Source organism: Malaya genurostris, chromosome 2 (genome assembly GCF_030247185.1).
Source record: "Malaya genurostris strain Urasoe2022 chromosome 2, Malgen_1.1, whole genome shotgun sequence".
Classification (NCBI taxonomy): domain Eukaryota; kingdom Metazoa; phylum Arthropoda; class Insecta; order Diptera; family Culicidae; genus Malaya; species Malaya genurostris.
Genome location: NC_080571.1, coordinates 105,523,192 through 105,544,653, shown reverse-complemented (window position 1 = coordinate 105,544,653; position 21,462 = coordinate 105,523,192). Strand labels below are relative to the sequence as shown.

Genomic DNA, 21,462 nt, shown 5'->3' with positions numbered 1-21,462 from the left:
TAGGAAAAACAGATCGATATATTGTGCATTTTAACAGTTATCATTTGATTTATTTGCCCATCAACGCATACATTAGAAAAAAAATTGGTGTTTTAAAAGAGCAAGTCGTGGCAGCCGAACGGTTTTGTGATATCTTAGGTATACGTACATTTAATGATTTAAATTCAATTCTATTACATGAAAATTTAAAATTTTTGGTCTGACAGGACTTGGTATTAATTGGTTTTATGGCTTTCATCACAATCACAACATGATAATTCATCTGAGGGTATCGTTCATTGAACAGATGTGCTTGTAAGCGACATAATTTAAACAGTATATGTCCATAGAAAAATGTATTGTACCATGACCGAAGCCCTGGAAATGACGATATTATATTAGATTCGCTGTGCCATCATCAGTGTTGGTGATTGCCGATAATTTGGCAGAAAGCGGCTCGATATTTCTCTACATTGTATACAACTTTTTCAATCTGGTAGAAGATGCTACAAGAACTCGCTGTCTCTCAATGCATGAACCGTGAGAGAATTTTTCTACATTCCTTCGCTCCACTTCATACTCTGAGTATTTCACAACCCTTAACAAAATAAATACAGTCTGGCAGTGATCAGCGCTGTGAGGAATTTACCAAGAGAGAATCGCAAGTTGATAATTATCGCAGATAATTCGACTGGATGATTCTACAATATTTCAAAACCTGGTTCACAAAACGCATCTTTGGTTCCTGAAATCGTCTTATACAGGAAAAGCTAGCCTCGTACCTACCATCAAAACATTCCGTATTGTGTAACGCTTGCCTCAACATTCTAAAGTTTGAATTATCCTTCATAGGCTCAACCAATCGACCCGGATCTAACGGCGAAACTACTGGGCCGTGGAGTGGCTGTATCGCCCGTGGTAACCGTTGAACCTCGTCGACGTAAGTTCCATAAGGCCATAACCCTCAGCATGCCGGCACCGCGTGCGCACAGCCAAGGAATGATCAATCAATACTCAGGCAATGCTCCAACATTACGACTTCTGTGTTCCATCACCGGTACGTACGCCACTGTTCCTGACTATTTTTTTGTTTCCAAATCTCTACCCATTTCTAACTCTACTCCTCTATCTATTTGTATCTGTCAAACTTTCATAGAAATATTTATTACTTACTGTTTGCTCATTTTCATTGTTGAATCTATGAATCAAGTACAAACATAAATAAGAGTTCAATGTTACCAGTCCTAGAGTGATTTTATTTCCGATCGGTTGAAATAATGTTGACACAATATGTCGGCATTTAGGTGTGTGCGTACTCATAATCCAAATTCTATTCGCATTCATTTCTGAACAAATTTCTTACTTTACGGCCATATTTAATTTCGATAAACAACACATCACCTATCCAACACATTAGTCATCATTCGCGTATCGTAAGAATTCTTTGTCAGTTTGGCATTTAAAAAACATATACACACGTTTCCGTTCATTAGCTCATGTTACCACATATGACATCACTAGAGTTTCCTGTGTATTCTCTTGTTTACGTTGTAGAGAATTTTTTTTTCTCAACTTTGTCCCCCTTTAAAAGCAACAGTTTTCCACATTTTACCAAAACGAAGAAAGCATTTTCGTACTAATTTTCCGACAATATGCCTGTTACCGCACGCATTCCTATTACCAACTTGAAGGTGTGTTTCGGAAAAGATCTCTGAAAGGTAACTAACACAGAACAAGTCTACTAAAACAAATCAAAACAGAAAAAAAGCAATCTGCAAAAACTGTACAATTTTTACGATTGTTATACTTTCAACTTCTGTTATGTTTCTCTTTCGGATTGTTCCCCGCTCAAAATGTTTTCAGTTTGTATGATTTACCAAACAACAGACGTGTGAAATTGAGATTTGTTAAAGTTCTTATTGAAACGACGAATTTACCACCAGCTGCACTTGCTATTAACATTAAACATTCGAAGTTTGAACTGAATCGACAAACGATGTCAACTACTACAGCCTATTTTATCCAACATTAATAATGTTATTCCTACACCAGCACCTAAAATATTCAAAAAACACACAAAAGCACAGTTAATTGACCTATATCGCATTGAAATGACATCAAATTCCTATGTATTATAAATATAAATGTTGCAAATTAAACAAAATCTCACGTTTTGCTAAGAAAACTTCCAAAGTTGAAAAACAAAAAAAAAATAACTATGGTCTAGCCTGTGATTGTATACAAGGAAAAAAAAGTATGAATATAAACTTGCTACCGCGAGCTACGCTTTCTTTTGTTCAGTTTCTTTCAGGCTATTTCACCGTGAGACTAATCGCACTTTTGAATGGTTCCATAAAGTACGTATGACCAAACCAAAACAATAGCAAACTACGGAAGATTGTTCCGACTCAATCGCTATGTTGTTTGTTATTGTTTTATTTTGCAGGAAACCAAAAGTGAGTTTAATTTCCGTGCGATCTGATATACTTTTTTGATCTGAACCTATTTGCAACCACTGAATTGTTTCTCGATCGTTATGCTCTTCATGCCTAGCAACAATCCAAAGCAACTTGAAGCGTTTGATTACTTCGATAACAAGATTTGCGTTCTACTTAAGTTTGACACCCAGTATAAGTTATGCTTTTTCTCGCTCTTTTTGAAGTTACCAATATTCAATATTACGAACAGTGAAAAAGACGTACCAAATAATTTCGGTGTCACCGGAAGCAACACGTACGGGAATTGTTTATTTTTTTCGTCTTGTCCAAATTAACCAATTCAAAGAATATGAAACATTATTGTTTTGCTATGTCCATATCAGTAACTATAAAACAAAATTCTAACACTTTTACTAATTCAATAATAGATTTGCATTCGGGTACATATTCTTCCCAAATTACCAGTGCATTATATTTTATTCATCAATTATTTGTTATCCTTGGTTCTGTTGTGTTCAGTTCTAGGAAGTGAAAAAAAACGATAACTGAGAAATTTTTAAAAGTTAGTTGCCCAAAAGGGGACTTTTCTGAAACCGTTGCTAAAAGCCTTTAAACTCTCCAGGAAATTGATCGGTACCTTGCAGAAAGAAAAGTGATAAACATATAGTGTACAAAGCCAGAAAAGATTTTAGTACGAAATTTCTTCATTAGTGAAAATACTGATAAACCAGCATTATTTCATTCCACACGTTCGGATACGGAAACGAAAGCGCGAACACATACACATATATTCTAATGTACACTTCCAACTGAAACAATTACACTTGTTTTGTTATTTTGAATTTTTCTTAACACACTTAATAGACATTCACCTTTTGGTAATTAATATAGAGTTTCGATACCAAGTAGAGTAAATTTGAACCAGTTACAGACGGCTATCATATCCACTGACTTCACTGTGTGTGTATTCGCTTTATTATTTTTTTCAATAGAACTCCAAAACACCAGAAAAGATTACTCATGTGCATGTATTGGTCGTATTTTATTCTCGTTCCTACATCTTGTTGGTTTCTTCTTCATTTGTTCGTTCTTTCGTCTTTCCATGAATCATTCATCTCAAACTCATACATATATGGTGGATAGTAATGGTTTCAAGCGTCAGCAAACAAAAACACAAATGTCAAATGTTTTCGATCAGCGTTATACGATTCGGTTACATTCTTCAGTTTCATTCCACTATCAGTTTCGTTTGTTACCGAATTGGCCCACTTTTGGTTTCAGTTTCAGTTCACTTCATTTTCTTTCTTTGCTTTTTTCCCTCATGTAGTTCTTAGCAGACATGAAACTTGCCCAGAATACTGACATTCAGTGCTAAAAAATCACTCTCGTGGCAGGTTTTATCGAATGCTTCCAGTATTGTGAGCTCATTAATGTACTACTTACAAGCAATTTGATCCCATGAGTTTTCTGTACTGCTTAAAATGCCTAAACTGTCGAATTTGCTAATCCCCATCCATTAGGTGGTACAACACGTGCTCAATGGGAGGATGTAACGGGATCCACCCCACTAACCTTTGTGAATGATTGCGTCTCATTCACGACTACCGTGTCCGCCCGATTTTGGTTGATGGACTGTCGTAATATAGCAGATGCAACAAAGATGGCAACTGAATTATACAAGTACGCTAAAATCCCACCGTTAAAATTACCTACCCCTAGCTTTATACATTGTATCTCTCCTTACCATTGCAGAGAAGCCATACACGTACCGTTTATGGCCAAGTTTGTCGTATTCGCCAAACGCACCGATCCGTTAGAGGCACGCCTCCGTGTCTTCTGCATGACAGATGACCGCGAAGACAAGACCCTTGAACACCAGGAACACTTTACCGAGGTAGCCAAGAGCCGCGACGTGGAGGTACTGGAGGACAAACCACAGTACATCGAACTGGCCGGTAATCTTGTTCCCATTACCAAATCCGGTGAGCAGCTTAGTTTACCGTTCAAAGCATTCCGGGAGAATCGATTGCCGTTCTCGGTCCGTGTGAAGGACCAACACGCGGATATTGTCGGTAGAACATTGTTCATGCGCGAACCGAAAATCGCCAAAGGGGAACCTCCACAGCAACCAATATGTATCTTGAACATCGTACTGCCAGAAACGATCATACCCGATCAGATAACAACAATTGAAGACTCACAGGATATTATAGTACGCGTTGGACGGGCCGCTAGAGTATCGCCACGTGATCAGAACTATCTAGGCGAGCTTCGTGTCGTAGATATTTCCAACCTACTCGGGGAAGACTGGATCAAACTGGCTCCTGAGATCGGGGTCAGCGAAACTGACGTAGATAACATCATTGCCCAAAACCCAACTAGCAGTGCTCAGCAAGCCCAGGCAATGTTAAAAATGTTCCAATCGAGCGATCGGAACGATTTCAACATTCTAGAAAATGGTTTACGCACAATCCAACGAGACGACATTGTCGATCGTTGTCTACGAACCTCGGCGACGAGCACCATGACAACCACTACGGTGACGATGCGCAATAAGACTGCATTCTCGATCAGTAAACGAAGTCACGATGTAAGCATTTTGTCCGAGCATGATTCTATTGCAAAGTTGGTACAAAAAGATGGTAAGTATTTTGGTCTATTATAAATCACTTGGCCTCTAACTTGGCATATATTACTTCAGACAACCAATATACAAAAGAAGAGTCTAACAAGTATTCGGTAGAAGAGAAGCAAGTCGACGAATCGGAAGAATCGGAAGAAGAAACCATCAAGAGAACCGTAGCGGAACGCCGAAAACAGATCGAGAAACGCTTGTCTGCGGATCGTTCGATTCCGGCATCGACCCAGAAAAAAGAAATTGTCGAAGAAATCATTACAATCAAACGGGCTAGTGTGATTGATGATACGCGAGCAAAACACGAAGAAGAAATCCTTATGCAGAAACCTATCGACAACACGTACAAATCTTCGGTGATACCAGAACCAGTAGTAAAACTTAAAACAGCCACTATCAAAGAAGGTACTGCCATTGCTAAAGATGAATTCGACCGAGAGCTACAAGATAAGTTCAAAACTACTCTGAAGAATGTGGATGAATTCGAGCACAAATCTCAAGTGTTGACAAGCGAAAAAGTGGACACATCCGCTAGAATCGTAGATGAAATTGCAAAAAAAGATGTCAAACCAGCTGCATCGAAAGCCGACGAGCCAAAACCGAAAGACGACAAGAAAAAACCGGACACGGATGGCGAAGCGCCGATAGCCAAAGAGCGAGCTCCAATTCCCACTAAGCGAACAAGCATATCACGAGAGGACGAAATTGAATCTGGAGTAGTGACTGAGACTCTCAAAAACGTCAGCGACAAAATATCGTCATTCGAAACGAAATCGTCCGAGTCTAGTAAGCGAACTTCTTGGGTTAACCGAGAAACATTGGCCCAGGAAGTCCAACTCGAAAAAGAGATCATAGCTCAAAAACAGCAGTTCGAAGAATTAGAAGAGAAGCTACTGAAGCAGCACAAGAAAATAGAAGAAAAAGAAGATATTTCGGAAGTGAAAGAGGAATGGACTGAAGAGCACGAAATACTCGCACAGAAATCCAAACTAGAGAAACAAGAGAAAAGTGAACATCACTTCCAAGAAACCAAATCTGAGTTACTTAGTAAAGTTGAGGAAACAGTAACCAATATATCATCGAAAACAAAATCTTTTGCGGGTACCGTTCAAGTGGAGGCCTCTCAACTAGATTCGGCTAACGATAGCTTCCACCAAGAAATTCAGGAGTTTGCAGCCCAAAGCTCTCAAACAAAGACATCAGTAGATAAGAAAGTAGACAAAACTGTAACAGAGATGCGCGATTCAGAAGTGATATCCGAGCTCAAAGAATCTAACCAGCAGAGTAAAGAATCGATCGACAGAACAGCCGAGATGTTTGCTAAAGAAACAGTAGTTAGTTCCGATGAACCTACTCCAAAAGTTCAGGAGGCATTCACCAAGGAAAGTTTCGAACACATTCGAGAAGAAGTTATAAGTCAAGATCGCAGCGGCATGCAGAAGGAAACGGCTGAGAAAACGAAAACCGAAATTGAAACCGGTGTTCGTCAGGGGGCCGAGATTTTAGCAGAGAAGATTTCGGAAATCGGCGAAGAGTTCCGAAGAACTGAGCAAACAGCGTCAGTTAAGTCAGACCAGCAACCATCCGTGGTGGAGACTGTATCGAAAACGATCACGCAAGAGTTAACCTCAAAAATTCCCGTCTTTAGTAAGCGACCCTCACCGGAAGAAACTCCAAAACCGGATGAACTCAGCAAACCGGAGGAACCGACTAAGGAAAAGAGATCTGAAGAATTGTCGAGCATTGTTAAGCAAGCTGACTCTGTAGTATCCAAAATTCCGCGATTCGATAGTAACAAAACCTCACATGCTAGAGGAGGAGAAGCTACCGGCATCAAATCACCCGATACGACCACCATCAAGTCACCAGAAATATCTACAACCAAGTTACCATCTACTACCACTATCAAGTCACCGGAAACTGAAAGTACTCATTCGAAAATACCTGTGTTCAAAGATCGCAAAGTATCTGAGCAGTTATCTAGCGATTCCTGTGAAACAATTATAGCACAGAAAACAGTACGCATGGAAGGTAGTATCGAGAGGCCCATAGAAGCACTTGCCAGCGCTATGGTCGAAACAGGAGAAATAACCAGCAAGGAGGTTAAGGAACTTTTGAGTTTTACCCAAATCGATGAAACCATACTAAACGAACTGGTAACGGAGGATGACCGTGCCGTCACCCCTGACGATTTTATAGATGAGATTATTGAGGAAGCTCACGATACGGTCCTTCTGATGCAGGAAAATGAAGCTACTGCGTATACACTCAATCTAAGCAGATCAGAGGACGGTAAGTTTACAACTGATTTTAGGATGCAAACATTTAAAACTGAAAAAAATTCCAGATATTAACGAGAAGTCACCACATCCAATTCCTGATTATGTGACCGAGCGTGATCCAGTTGATGATATGGAGGAAGATGAGCTCGAACAAGAAAAGTGGCAAGGTAAGTGCATACAACAGACGATCGTTTCCTCGAAATCAAGAAGAGCATCCGATTCATTTTCGATCACTATCATCCTATATTTATATGTTATTTCTAATACTGTAAATCACCCATCAAAAGAATCAGTACCAACCTCAGTAAACAACGAACCCTGTTAAAAGTCTAGAGACAGAACGACCTTTACGATAATTACAATAGTGTGTATCTAATTTTAACATCCTGGCCTCCTCATTACTAAACATTGCTTAATGGTTTGAGTTCTTTAGGTTGTTTCGATTGTACATGCAACAATCTCTACCAATCTAATAGTTTTATCTATCTTTAGTAAAAAATCAACTTACATATCTACCAGTTTTGCTTGGCTAATTTCAATTATTTGACCACCATTGCTAATACTAACACTCGTACATATTGTTTAAAACAATTTTGTTATCATGTTTGGTTTTTTTCTTGTTTTTTTTTTGTGTATAATTATTTTGGTTTGTGTTTAAGCATTGCGATGGACACCAACATGCAATGGCAAATCAGAGACGTGTATAAAATTTATCGATCATAATAATCGCAACATTTGGCAACACTTCTATTCTCACCCATTTGTAACGAAAGTTAGTGTGCGTCGCAAGTCGTTTCCATTATCGAGAATCTGATTTGCTGAGTTTTTTTCTTCGATAGACTAATGATGAAACGAGAAAAAAAACAGACTACCATCAACATTTGTTAATGTTACATTTTATAGCTTCGGTACTCTTCAACTCCTTACCAAATATTTTATTATAATCATTAAATCGATTAGTAGTAGCACTATCCGGGAGTTTTACATCAACTTTGATCGACTTCCGCCACCATCACATCGGCTTGCACACACGTAAGTCAGCAATCATCAAGTCGTACCAATCAAACAAAAGCAAAATTAGCATTTCTAGAGCTCCCTCCCACCCTCGTTCTTTGGATACCTTCGTGGAAAACAAAAAAAAAACGGTTCATGAATCACTTCTTCCGCTGTGAGAGTGTGTTTTGCTCCTTCGGTAATATTCTCTAGCAACCAACCCGCAAATATTTTACAGATATCAACGTTTTTCGAAAATAGATTTTTTCCTGTCGAATTTCTATCTAGCACACACTTGCAGATGATTTATATCCAGACATGTTCATTCAATCCTCACACATATATCACAAAAGCCGATAGGTGCGATTCGGCGGTACATATTTATGCTAGATCATTATCGCTACACAAGCATGAGTATCAGTTCGCTAAATCATTTTTCTTTTGTTTTGAACGCTGGACGAAACAATTCATTGTAGCGCTACATACAATAAATCTACCGTTTGTGAAATAAAGCATGGGTTCCCGAGAGTGTGTTCAGACGCTGAGTCAAATGTCAATAGTCAATGTCGCATGTCACCGGTGAAATATAAAAATTTTTGACGTTGAACACCTGATAGCGAGTGAAATGTGTTTAAACAGCTATGCGATCTCTGGAAACTACATTTTTATGAAGTAAGGGAAATAGTTAAAGTACCTCAAGATGAAACTGATCATGCAATCATTTTTCGTTATCTAGAATCTTTTCGAAAACAACAAAATAATAATTTGGGATCCGATAATTTAGCTCTAACAAATTTTCATAAATTGGTTGGCTTCCAGACTTTCTACTAGGGAGCTTCTCTAAAACTGTTTCGGTGATTGTTCAATTAGAAAAAGAATTTCGAAGATACTCGGGTTTCACGCTTGTTCAGGCATCCTTGGGTGGCTTCCCTGGACACGTTTGGGTTCGCCAATATGGCAGCCTTCGAGACTGCGTTCGTGATGCCATCTGGCACAGGAGCTATCTTGTAATCGATCGATCTCGACATCGTCATCAACTCCTCACTCGTCGCCCTTTCCACATGCCTACGGAGGCTATTGATATCGGTGATGCTGACGGCCAGGACGTTGTGTCGTGATCCGGAAGCAGAACCCTTATGATACCCTTACCTTAGGCCTCGCTGTGCACCGCTCTGGAGATGCTATTGTTTCTCTAAACTTGCCAACAACAGCCTGTTGACGTCGTCCTTTCCAGACTGTCGGAACAGGATTTTCGCTTGCTTTGATAGTCTTATTCGAAGCAAGATTCGTCATTTATGTCGTTTTTGCTTGAGAAAACTGAAACTGACCCAGGGTAGTTTCATCAAACAAACACGAAACTTTGTTGATTTCGCACTTAGCAACGGGAGTTTGAGCAAAACCTGATATAAAAACCAGTTTTGAAACTGACTCGATTTTCAGTTCAACAACGTTAAAACTAGGTTCGAAACTAGCTTCAAATAAACGGTTTGACAGCAGTTAGGGTGAAAACTTGGTATCAAGCGAAAACGACATTAGAAAAACAACCCTTTTCATTCCTCGCAGGCTTCCGCTCATAGACCTCTTCGCGTTCTTCTTCTGGTCCCAAGACCGATTCTACGAAGATCTGGTTGTACGGTTGTGCTTTTTGAGCCATCGTTATCTAACACCACAGTGAGCTTGGCAAGGACAATGTTTGTCTCTTCTGGTTAGTACGAGGACTGCCCCATGCTGTAGCCAATACGTTTAGGTCACCCGATATGACTACAGGCTTTAACACCACTCAGCCCTTTACTGAACACAGTGGTCTATCTACAAACCATCCGAAACAACTGGTCTATCGGTCTATCGGTCACCTCAGTATGGCATAGCAGCTGAACACGCCGTTCGCTGTCGGTATGTCGGCACCATTCGCTCGTGTGTCTACAATTCCTTGCACTGAAAAGCGGCCCGTTGTCCAGGTCGCAGCTGTTTTGGATACGCCTGCAACCCAGTTGACATTGTTGACATGGATGTAGTTAGAATCATAGAATAGCGACGTCGTTAACTGATTTCACTACTAACTTTCACAACAGATGCTGTGTTGTCGCACAATGATTGTGATTTACTTATTTACATAATGTCCTCTCGTATTATCCTCACGGGTAAGAATGTCAACTCATAATATGATTATGAGATTCGTTCCTGCTAGCACATAATATGTCCATTTGTGCATTATCGCACGCCTGCACAGTGCTTGCAGAGATTGCTCCGGTCTGACACTTTGCACTCCCGTAGCCTATGTCCGAATACGAAACATCTGCGACACGTGTCCTTTTCCGGTGGATCGTAAACTTACTGAGCATACTGACCGTTCAACCTTCAACTAGCCATTTTTGATAACCTTGTTAGTATCCGATGGTCCGATGGCTCGACTGTTGCTATCTGGATGCCACGTTGTCAATTTCTCTGGCGACTGGAGGCTTGCAAAGCTTCTATTTTGCTTTACTGTCGAATGACAGAGGCAAGTGCTTCTACTTTCGTGATTTCATCCAACATTTTGCACTGGAGAGTCTCTTGTAAGCTCTTCTTGAGCAATACGATCATCTCATCCGCTCTGATGCTTTGCTTCTCCTTCCTGAGGTCAGCCAGACTCTCCGTACTCCGCAGAGCCTTGAGGACAGCGACGTACTTCTCCTTATTAGTTTCAACCAACAATAATTCGCATCTATCTCAGCCTCTAATTTCGGCTTTATTGCTTTCTGAGCATTACTATTCTCGGCGACCGTTTGCTAGGAGCCCTTTGACTTATCATCATCTTGATTGCGCTCGTTTTCAGTCCCTGAACGTCGAGTTGCATGGGTAGAGTCTAACCTCTCGCCCTGCTGTTTGTGACCAACGGTACTCTTACCCTGCTTTTTGATACTATTGGTACCCTCTTTTCAGGCACTTTTTTATTACACGTGTTTGTGGCATTTAGAGTTCGTCAGTAGACTAAGTTTTAGTGTAGTTCATAAGCGTCCTGATTGCACTCATAGGTATCAGGCTCTGTTTGAGAGCTTTACTTTATCTTTTCGTTACCCTTCGACCCGGCCAAAAGTCTTTACTGCTCCCGCTTCCCGGGGAGCACGAGCATGCGTAGCATCATAAGCTTAATGTCTGAGGACAGAGGGTCGCGTGTTGAGTTTTAAATCGACCACGTGGCTCGCTCAATTCCCTTTGCGCATCGTATTTCTCTTGTACTCTCTCGTATATGAGCATACTGTACCGGGTTGCCAGCATACATTTTATTATTTTGGTGAGAAGTTTTATCACATTAATCTATCGGGGTTGGACATTACATGGATTCCAAAGAACAATGAAAAAATATTCAACTTTCACAAAGATAGAATGTCTGTGTGTTTGGCAGCCTTGTCGATCCAATTTTGTTTCTCTCTCCTTTTTCAGAATGCTATCAGGAAACCAAAGCGAAAAAAAAAATGGCGGATGCATTGAAACTGACTTTGTTTCACAGAAAAATACAAGACTTTATTTTTATCGCGATAACATATATGTTTTTATGTACTAATCGCATCTAAAATAAATTATCTAGACTTTGTCACAGAAGATTTATGATACAAGCCTTCAAAGCCGAGATATTCGATGAAGAAGTAGAGGTATGAATTTCCGAGCGTTCCATTTTTATGCAGTTCTTCATCAGAAAAAAATACAACACGACCGCTAAACTCAATGAATCATTCTGAATATTTCACAAAATATTCTCAACTAAATTACGAAGACATTGTCAGGTGGGTTTTTCTACATTCTGCATCGTTTCCAAGAAAATTTAATTTGAAACGGGAAAATAGCAAAAAACCTACCACTTTACGGTACTGTCCTCAGTCCTTAAGATCCCTGTTGATGTTGTGCTTTTTGCTCATGAGCTCGATGATTTCGCCATCACCACTGCGATACTCAGCATGATATCATTTGGGCTTATCTCCGGATTAACGACATATGTTGGTGCGTTCCTCTTGTAGTTCTTTTCGCTCATTTTCCTCGCACCTGTTTCATTGAATGGAGACCGAACTAAACCCCTCTGTGCAATTGGGCATTTCTAATGGGGTCTCCCTTATAGCCCGTCAATTTTACCCTGATAGCTAAGGCAACTGGTGCATTAGCGCACTTGCCATTTCGTGGTGCAGTTGTCGGTCCTATCGTACTAAAGACTGTCCCAGAAAGTATGGACGCACTTTGATTTCGCTGTAAATAATTCACAAGTGTTAGAAATTCAAATTTTATTCGATATACTGATAATATTAGACTACAACAACAGAACATTATTCTCAACATTTGCTACTTAGCCATTGTAGACTAGCTGGCGCACCTTCTTGCGAACGTTCCTTATTAAATTCCCTACAGACTTCTTGGCGACAAGTTTTGACACTTTTTTCCAATCTTTTTCAAACTGTTGAATGGTTTCGGCAGCCGAGACATGTTTCCTAAGATGTGCCTTCGTTAATGCCCAAAATTCCTCAATTGGTCGAAGTTGTGGGCAATTTGGGGGATTCATGTCTTTTGGGACGAAAGTGACATTTTTGGTAGTATACCATTCTACCGTTGATTTCGAGTAGTGGCAAGAAGCAAGATCTCGCCAGAAGACAACAGGATCCTTGTGGCTTCGTATCATGGGTAGAAGTCATTTTTGTAAACATTCCTTGATGTATATTTCGCTGTTCATTGAAGCAGTGGTGATGAAGGGTTTCGAAAACTTACCGCAGCTATAAATTGCTTGCCAGACCATAGCTTACCAAATTTTTCGACTTCAATCGATTTCTCGGACTGGTTTAACACTTGCCCTTCTCGCACCGTATAATATTTGGGTCCCGGCAAGGATTTGCAATCGAGTTTCACGTAGGTTTCGTCGTCCATGATTATGCAGTTCAAATTTCCAGCAAGAATCGTATTGTACAGCTTTCGAACCCTCGGCCTGATCGATGCTTCTTGTTTCGGACTACGTTTTGGTGTTTCTGCTTCTTATAGGTTCGAAGATTCAAACGTTCTTTAGCACGAAGAACATTTGACTTCGAAGTGCCTACTTGTTGGCCACTTTCCGAACTGAAACCTCCTTCTTTTGCTCGAACGCCTTCATTATACGTTGATCCAACTGAGGGTTAGCATGATCTTTTTTTCGACCCGTTTTCGGTTTATCCTCAAAGGTATTATCCTCAAAAGTATTATCCTCACCGAACTTCCTGATTGCATTTCGCACGGCTGTTTCACTTACTCCTTCCATTTTTGCTATCTTTCTCAGTGACAGTCCGCGTTCTGTGCACCATTTGTACACAATTTTTCGACGTTATTCTGTTGAAAGTCCACGCATTTCGAAACAAACTAATGAAAACGACTAAACAACTGCACAAGTGGTTAGAGAAGAGTGTAAACAACAGGACGCAGGCATAAAAATTGATAGATTCTGAACCATTGCGAAATGGCAGCGGTTTTTGGTTGCGTCCATACTTTCTGGGACAGTCTTTATTGTTCTATTGTGATCAGTATGCCTATTAGGACCTTATTGATGTCGGTCCTGCAGTGCCGTTAGGCACTCCTGATTGTTGAGCTATAAGGCTTTACAAACGACACTAAACGTTTGTACGTAACTGCTGGGTGGGAAGGTGCCAAGGGCTTTTGGTTAGAATTTCAGCAAAGCCCACTGCACCTTGATCACTTCTCATAGGCAGACTCCGCTTGAACAAGCTGGGTAGAGATGGGTAATTCGCTGCTGAGCTGTTCCAGTGAATCGAATCATTGAAGTGAGCTGACAGCTCACAGCTCTTTTCAAAAGAACCGCAGCTCACCAGCTCACTCATTTGCTATCCAGATCACTGCATTATGACGAAGGGAACACGCTACGAGCTGATCGGATCTTCGGCTCTTTAAGAGATTCAACTTAGTCGACATCAATTAAAGATAAATTAATTCGCATCGAATGCATTGTATCATTGAAAATAAATGATTCAATTTCGATCATGCATATGAAAGAAAACCGGTGCATAAGAAAATGGCGCACAAAATGAACCTTAAGTTCAAACTAAAAGAGCTGATGAGCTGATACATCGAATCGACTCACTTTGGTGAGTTGATCGGTTCGGAGCTGTTCACCAAAATGAGCTGTTTCGCACACCTCTAAAGCTGGGTACCAGTAAACCTCTCAGAGGGAATGTCTACGATGCTATCAAATTTGTCGAAAGAAGTCGATGGCAAAACAAACAAACTTCGTAAGGGTGAAAAATCACCGAAATAGAAATTGCACCAATCTCACTTCAAATTGCTTCGATTTTGTTGACAAGAAAGATTTAGTGAATAATAAGTCGAAAGGTTAGGCATATCGAAGGTTGTGCGAACAAGTAGAAAACCTTCATGTAGCTGCAAAACATTGTCTTTTTAAAGGCATCTCTGAGAAAATCGCGTGAACATTTTTGCTACAAACACACATACATGCATGTTTATGTTTCTATACAAAACTTCTGAATTTCATCTCGATCCGACTTTCGGTTTTGGAATTATAGGATAAAGTGTGTTGACATTTTTTACCATCACTTAAAGGGGTGAAACACTTTAAAAAAATCTAAACCGACATCAAAATTGCTCCAATCGGTAGTCATTATCAGTGAATGGTCAAACAAAGCGATTCCGGTTGTTCCTTCAAGAATCGAAGAAAATTATTTTGGTGAATACCACAGTATTATATATGATAGAATGATTAATATGAGAAAGGTATCATTACATCACTAGGTAGATTAAAACAGGTTTTCACAAAGATTCATCTGGCGGTTGCAAAAAAAACTACATTGACTGGTTCTACTTTTTCTAAGGTTGTAAATAAAACCTTAAGCATTGTTTAAAGTGTTTAGTGCTTCTCTTAAAAACGTTGAATATATGTGAAAATATTCATATATCTAAGTTGAAAACTTACCCAGTAAACATATGGTGCAGGCCTAACTGTTTTGTCGCTAACCATTCAAACGTTTAATTTAGTTCATCGTGAAATCAATAACTTTGTTCTTTTCACATTTTCATTCGTCCTTCGCGAACAGTTGTAGTCGGTTATACAAGAAAATGTTCAGATTCTTCTACGGCTTCTCACCATACTAACAGTGCATGGTCGCGTAATGTGATGAACTTAGATTAGCTATGAGTATTCCTCATTGCCACCCACTATTGTTAGCAATAATAATTATTCGGTTTGTTATTGCCGTAGTACACGTGATGTCTCTTGAAGCTTTCTATTTTCCGATTTCCTAATTAAGAGATAAAAACTACTTATAAACTTTTAAACTGGGTATTAGAATCAGACATAAAAAATTAAAACAAACTACCTGAAGCAGGACGACCGATTTCCATCCTGTTTGGAAGTACTGCGATTCGTCATACATTCCGAGAATATCGATCACACACAGAAATCCATCCGCTACCACAGTGTTCATAACGGACGTTGTGAAAATAATCCTGTTACGCAAAAGCCGTTGGATACAGGCCGTCGACAACCGTCAAATCGTGAGATCGAAAAGGTTCACGTTATTTTGCGCATTGCCGCTATCCTTCATGGTCAACGGATAGCCATTTCAGTGTCGGAAGTCTTCCGCCAGGTTGCACTCGTTCGGTGAATGTTCGCACGCCTGGAGGTATTTTGACTAGTTCCGTGTGTTACCCGCTGTAATTAGTGTAAAAAATAGTTTTTCTGTTATTCACAGATTGAAAAATTCCACACTATAATATTGTATCGGAGTTCAACGGTTAACTGAAGTGATAGTTGGAATTATTCGAAAAGGGGTAAGATACGTTTTTGAACAAAAGGCAATTGCAAGGCGAATATGCGAGTTTTTCGAGGAATCACTAAACTTTACAAAAAAAATCCTAATCAAACTAGTTCAAACTATTGCCTGTGTACCAACAGTTACCAGACGAATTTCTCCAAGATTGTCTTTCTAGTCAACGGTTCATGAATTGTAATACAATGAAAGTCTCAAGTTGTAGCAAGTAATCGTGACTCAATCTGAACAAAGGATTCATTTTACCAGCGAATGCTTCAAAGTCAGCAAAAAACGCTGATAAACTGTGAAAATGTATTCATTTGTCATCAACTTCATAATGTCATTCAATTGTTTTCATGTCTTCACAGAAATTATGCATTGCACATTCAAACTAAGCAATATAATATAAATAAAATCAAGCTCATTCGAATTGACGTTCATCGAGCTATCTTTCGATGTAGGATGATTATAAAATGAACATCGAAGTTGTCGGTGCGACATAAGACACACTTCTTATGTCGCACCGACAACTTCGATGTTCATTTTTTAATCATCCTGCATCGAAAGATAGCTCGATGAACATTATGTCGTTTTTGCTTGATGCCAAACCCAACCCAGTTTCCACCCAAACTGCTGTCAAACCGTTTGTTTGAAACTAGTTTCGAACCTAGTTTTAACGTTTTTGAACTGAAAATCGAGTCAGTTTCGAACCTGGTTTTTATATCAAGTTTGCTCAAACCCCCGTTGCTAAGTGCGAAACCAACACAGTGTCGTGAAAAGTGTCTGTTTGATGAAACTACCCTGAGTCAGTTTCAGTTTTCTCAAGCGAAAACGACATTAGATTCATATATATTCATATTTAATTCTTGGAAAAAGATCACCATGAACAGAGGGTGAATCAACTACGTACAGCTTCTTTATGAACACTATTTTCGTAAACAGTAAAATGACATGTAATTTTTTTAACCGATGTCGAAAACACATATGTATAAATCATCGAATTAAGATATGAAGATGTGAAAGTTTTGTGTATTCTAATGAAAAACAGTGTAATTACCCTTAACAATAACTTCATGCGGAATAAAAATTAAAACAGAAAAGGTATGGAAAACGACGGTTCTGCTTGTCTTGTATGGTTAAAAATCGTTGGACGGAATTCACAACCGGACCGGCAATTGAACTGTTACCAGACTCGTACCGGAACTTTGTCAGAATGCTGGCAAAAATGACTGGCACACATGTCTTGGTGGAATTCTGCCCGCCGTACTGAGTAATGCATTCTTACTCGACCGTTTGTTTCTTGCACGATCAACACATTTGACAGGGATATTTTGGAATTTCATCTTTTGTTATGAATAGCGGCCCTTACACGATCATTAAAAGTGTCATTACTAAAAAGGAATGGCACTTTTAATGATCGTGTAAGGTCTACGAGTTCAGTAATGATGGAATTGTGGATTTTCCATCATTACCAACATTATTTCTTCTTCTTATTTTTTTGTGGAAGTGATGAATATCTTTAGAACTATACGCGAAAAAATGACAAAGTGTAGATTTAAATTGTTAATATTTCATTAACCTTAACGTTTCAATGGCAAATCAAATTTATTTTCAGCTAAACGAAAATAAAAATATTGCTATTGCTGGAGTAGTTACAAATACTCATCATTAATAATGAACGTGTAATGCTAAAAAGTAATGATGTACAGTAATGCAGTAATGACGAGCGTTTGAGCAGAAGTGTCATTACTTAGTAATGACACTTTTAATGATCGTGTAAGGGCCACTAATGTGATCATGCAAAAGACAAGCAACGAACCCCATTCTATGATACTTCATCTTGAGAAGTGGATGATGCACGAACTGAGTAATAAAATACTCGATTTACGCAATTGACAGTGGCATTATAAATGTCAATGAATTTTCGCTCCAATTATGATTGCGGAATTAGGTGGCTTACGCCATTTTGTTACATTCCAGCTAAACGCTCTTTGAACAAAACTCATGGTTTGAGTTGCGTTTACTCAAATTCATAAACTGGAACAATATGTAAAAATTTGAATATGGTTTTGAGTAAAATCTATTAAGGCCATTAGTTCTCTCGCATTTATTCATACATTAGAGTAAGCGTTGAGTTTTCAAACATTTGTGTGAAAAAAATACTTCTAGTAGTTCAGTGCGTTTTCATTTTCGGAATATTCTTATCGAATTCAAGAATGCAAGAATACGTCGTTTTTCATTACCGTTTCTAGATCCAACTTTTGAAATCATGAATCATCAATCATAGTTGTGTTCAATAGCAATTTTGTGGTGCTAAGTGAGAGATCCTATATAAGGATATCAAAATCGTTCAATTTTGACTCCAATGTGGTCAAATTGAACGGGTTTCAATCACTTTTTTGCCCTTCCTATTTGAAAGAGAGAAGAATGATTTCAACTAGGGAATCCTTTTATATAAACATTAACGAAAAAGAATTTATTTAATTTGAGTGCAAAAAACTCAAATTTTGAGTTAAATTCACCTAAATTATGGGAAAAATATTTCTTATTTTGAGTAAAATATACTCAAATGTTGACAGCTTCGTTCCTTATTAAAAAATGAGTAGATAGGTGGTAACTCAAGTTCAGAGTGCGTGCACATTTTAATGAATTTGAGTGGTGTGTCACTCAATTTTGAGTTATGTTCAATGAGATTGTAGAGGAATGGACGAAACAAATCCAAGTAAACTTTATTGTTGGTTTTCAGCATATTCAAACAGCAAGTCTTAGTAATTTAGATTTACGTTGTTTGAATAACTGAATTTGCATACCGATGTTGAAGGAAGAAACACGAAAACGAAATGGCACTTCGGTTCACTTTTTCTCACTCAACTGAGACAGATTTCCGTTCCGATTTGATGAATGCAAAATTCATTCGGTTGTGGCACTCCCACATTGCCAGTTCGGAATGAATCCGAATCGAATCCGAATAGGCGAAAATTTTTTATTCAGAATTCAGTGTGTAAATCAGAATGAAATCCGAATCAATGAAACAATCGATTCTGAAAAAATTTTGCCTCCAACCGATTAGCTCGTTTTCGGGCTGATATTTAGCTGAATGCAAAATATAAATTTTATACAACTAAGTATTTCGGTTATATAGAACTAGTAAATGGCCAGTTCTTCTTAGAAATCGGCTAAGCTGTTGAAATTTGTTAAGAATCAACAAAAAGGCCTACCTTAGTCAGCATCGTCCATTCCACTAGTTGAAAAGTAATAAAATGGCGTAAAACGCCATGACTTTTACACTAACACATTCAAAAGGTTAGCAAAACTTCAATGACTTTATTTATAATTCCACTGTTAATCGGCTTGATCGAGCACTCAGAAACGAGTAGTCGATTAAGAATTCATTACTCAGTCCGTCTTGGAGACGGTATGCGTTTGTGTGGGCATTGATTCGGGATTCGTACTGAATCCCGCATGAAATTCCGAAATTCACACTAGTTCTAAGCATTCGTAACACAAGGGTTTTTTAGAAAAGACGATCCATTTCTAAATATTTATTATTGCAAAATACAACGCAGATAATACGAGAATGTGCAGAAAGCGAAATAGATAAGAGAAAACCGTTTTTTAATCCACCTAGTGATGTAATGATGCTTTCTCATATTACTAATATTTTCAAAAATATCACTAGAAGATTCTGCCAAGAATTTTTTTTCAATCTTAAATAAAATCAGAAACTTTCTTCGAGTATGAACTAACATAATCTTTTCAATTTGTAAACAGTTATGTGAAGTTAATAAGAATTTTTCTTAATATTGCATCGAAATTAAACAGCAAATTATGAGCCTGTAGAAACTTTTTTTTTATATCGTTTATTTATACCCGGCTTTAACCAAGTTGCGGTCGTTCGCCGGGTTTGTATCTTTCGAGGGGGGGATACTGTAGAAACTTTTGTTTGAGCCGAAGTTTGTGGAAATCGATCAAATCATCTCTGAGAAAATTGAATGAGTCTCGTTTTAGGGTTTTGGCTAGTAATTATGGCACTTCTGGAACCGGGAACATGAAACCAGTATAGCCTACAAATTGAATCAGTTTTTAACAATATCCAGAAGAATTTTACTTTTTTTTGCATCGTCGCTTAAATGACGGTGGGCAATTTTAAACCAGGAAAAGCAGGAAGAAATTCAATAGCAACCGGAGATTTTTTTATGAGTGACATTATTTGTCACATACATACACACACAGACATTACTCAGCTTGATGAACTGTGTCAAATGATATAGAACACCTAGCTTTACGAAATTGAACAAAGCAGGCTGCGAAAGGAGCAAAGCCGCACGTACCTACGCGTACCAGTTTTGCACTGTCATTTTGAATGACGATTTGAATGTTTTAAGATTCATCGCCCTATAGTTTCGGAACCGGAAGTCGGATCTAGATGAAATATCACCGTATCCCTTAAGACAATAAGAGCTTTAATTTGAATCATGATTTGTGAAAATCAATTTAACCGTTATTGGGAAATCGTAGTGAGTTCCGTTTTTGGAGTTTTCCTTCACTATTATCGGTACTTTCGGAAGTGGAAACCAGGGACTAGTAGTCTTTAAGCAGATTTATATATCGAATAACTAACAAGATCTGCCAACTAGATGAATTTAGCAATAAGTTTTATAAAAATGTGCACCTCGTTTCACCATCGCTGGTTGAAATTGAAAATTAAGTGCGCTAAAACCCTTCATCTGAGGGCCATAAGACCCTTCATTTGAATCGAAGTTTGTGAAAATCGCTTCATCCATCTCTGACTGACTGTGATTATTTTTTTCCTTTTTTTTTGTGCATATCACCATGTAATTCCGGAACCGGAAATCAGATCGGGATAAAATTTAATAAGTGTCTATGGGACCATAAGACCTATCATTTGAAACAGAGTTTGTGAAAATCAGTTCAGCCATCTCTGAGAAAATTGAGTGACAGATACATACATACACACACAGACATTTTGTGATCTCAACGAACTGGGTCGGATGGTATATGAAACGCGACCCTCAGGGCCTCGGTTGTAAAGTCGGGTTTCACAGTGATTGCATAACCTTTCTCTACCAGAAAAGTAAAAACACGTTTCGGCAATTCAACCCGCTTTGCTTACTCAACTGCGACTGATTTCCGAATTAATCGGTTTTGATTCGGAATGCATTCCGAACTAGATATGTGGGAACGCAACAAAAGCTGGCACGACTGTTTTCGATTGTTTTATTTCTTCTTTATCGGATCACAAAAACTGTTCGTTTTCTTCAATTAATCGCTGAAACATGATTGTATGATCAAGTGATCGATCTAACAGGGACAGAGAATTGAAACCAGCCTCAGGTACCACTAAT

At 38.7% G+C, this 21,462-nt stretch overlaps 2 protein-coding genes across 3 annotated transcripts in view; both read left to right on the top strand.

The window, feature by feature from the left end:
* Positions 1-250: 250 nt before the first annotated feature.
* The window catches only part of LOC131428743 (ankyrin-2-like), a 67,210-nt gene continuing 45,998 nt past the window's right edge, over positions 251-21,462 (top strand). The window contains exons 1-6 of the mRNA XM_058592786.1: positions 251-268; positions 832-1,036; positions 3,938-4,097; positions 4,170-5,059; positions 5,119-7,344; positions 7,400-7,501. Of these exons, the coding sequence (XP_058448769.1) occupies positions 251-268; positions 832-1,036; positions 3,938-4,097; positions 4,170-5,059; positions 5,119-7,344; positions 7,400-7,501 (3,601 nt within the window). The remainder of the gene's footprint in view (positions 269-831; positions 1,037-3,937; positions 4,098-4,169; positions 5,060-5,118; positions 7,345-7,399; positions 7,502-21,462) is intronic.
* The window catches only part of LOC131432136 (uncharacterized), a 61,756-nt gene continuing 56,116 nt past the window's right edge, over positions 15,823-21,462 (top strand). Inside the window, exons 1-2 of one of the 2 annotated variants that reach the window (XM_058598237.1) lie at positions 15,823-15,967; positions 16,037-16,115. The gene's annotated coding sequence lies outside the window, so the exon portion shown is untranslated. Of the gene's footprint in view, positions 16,116-21,462 lie in introns of both variants that reach the window. The other variant, XR_009229792.1, reaches the window with a different exon arrangement.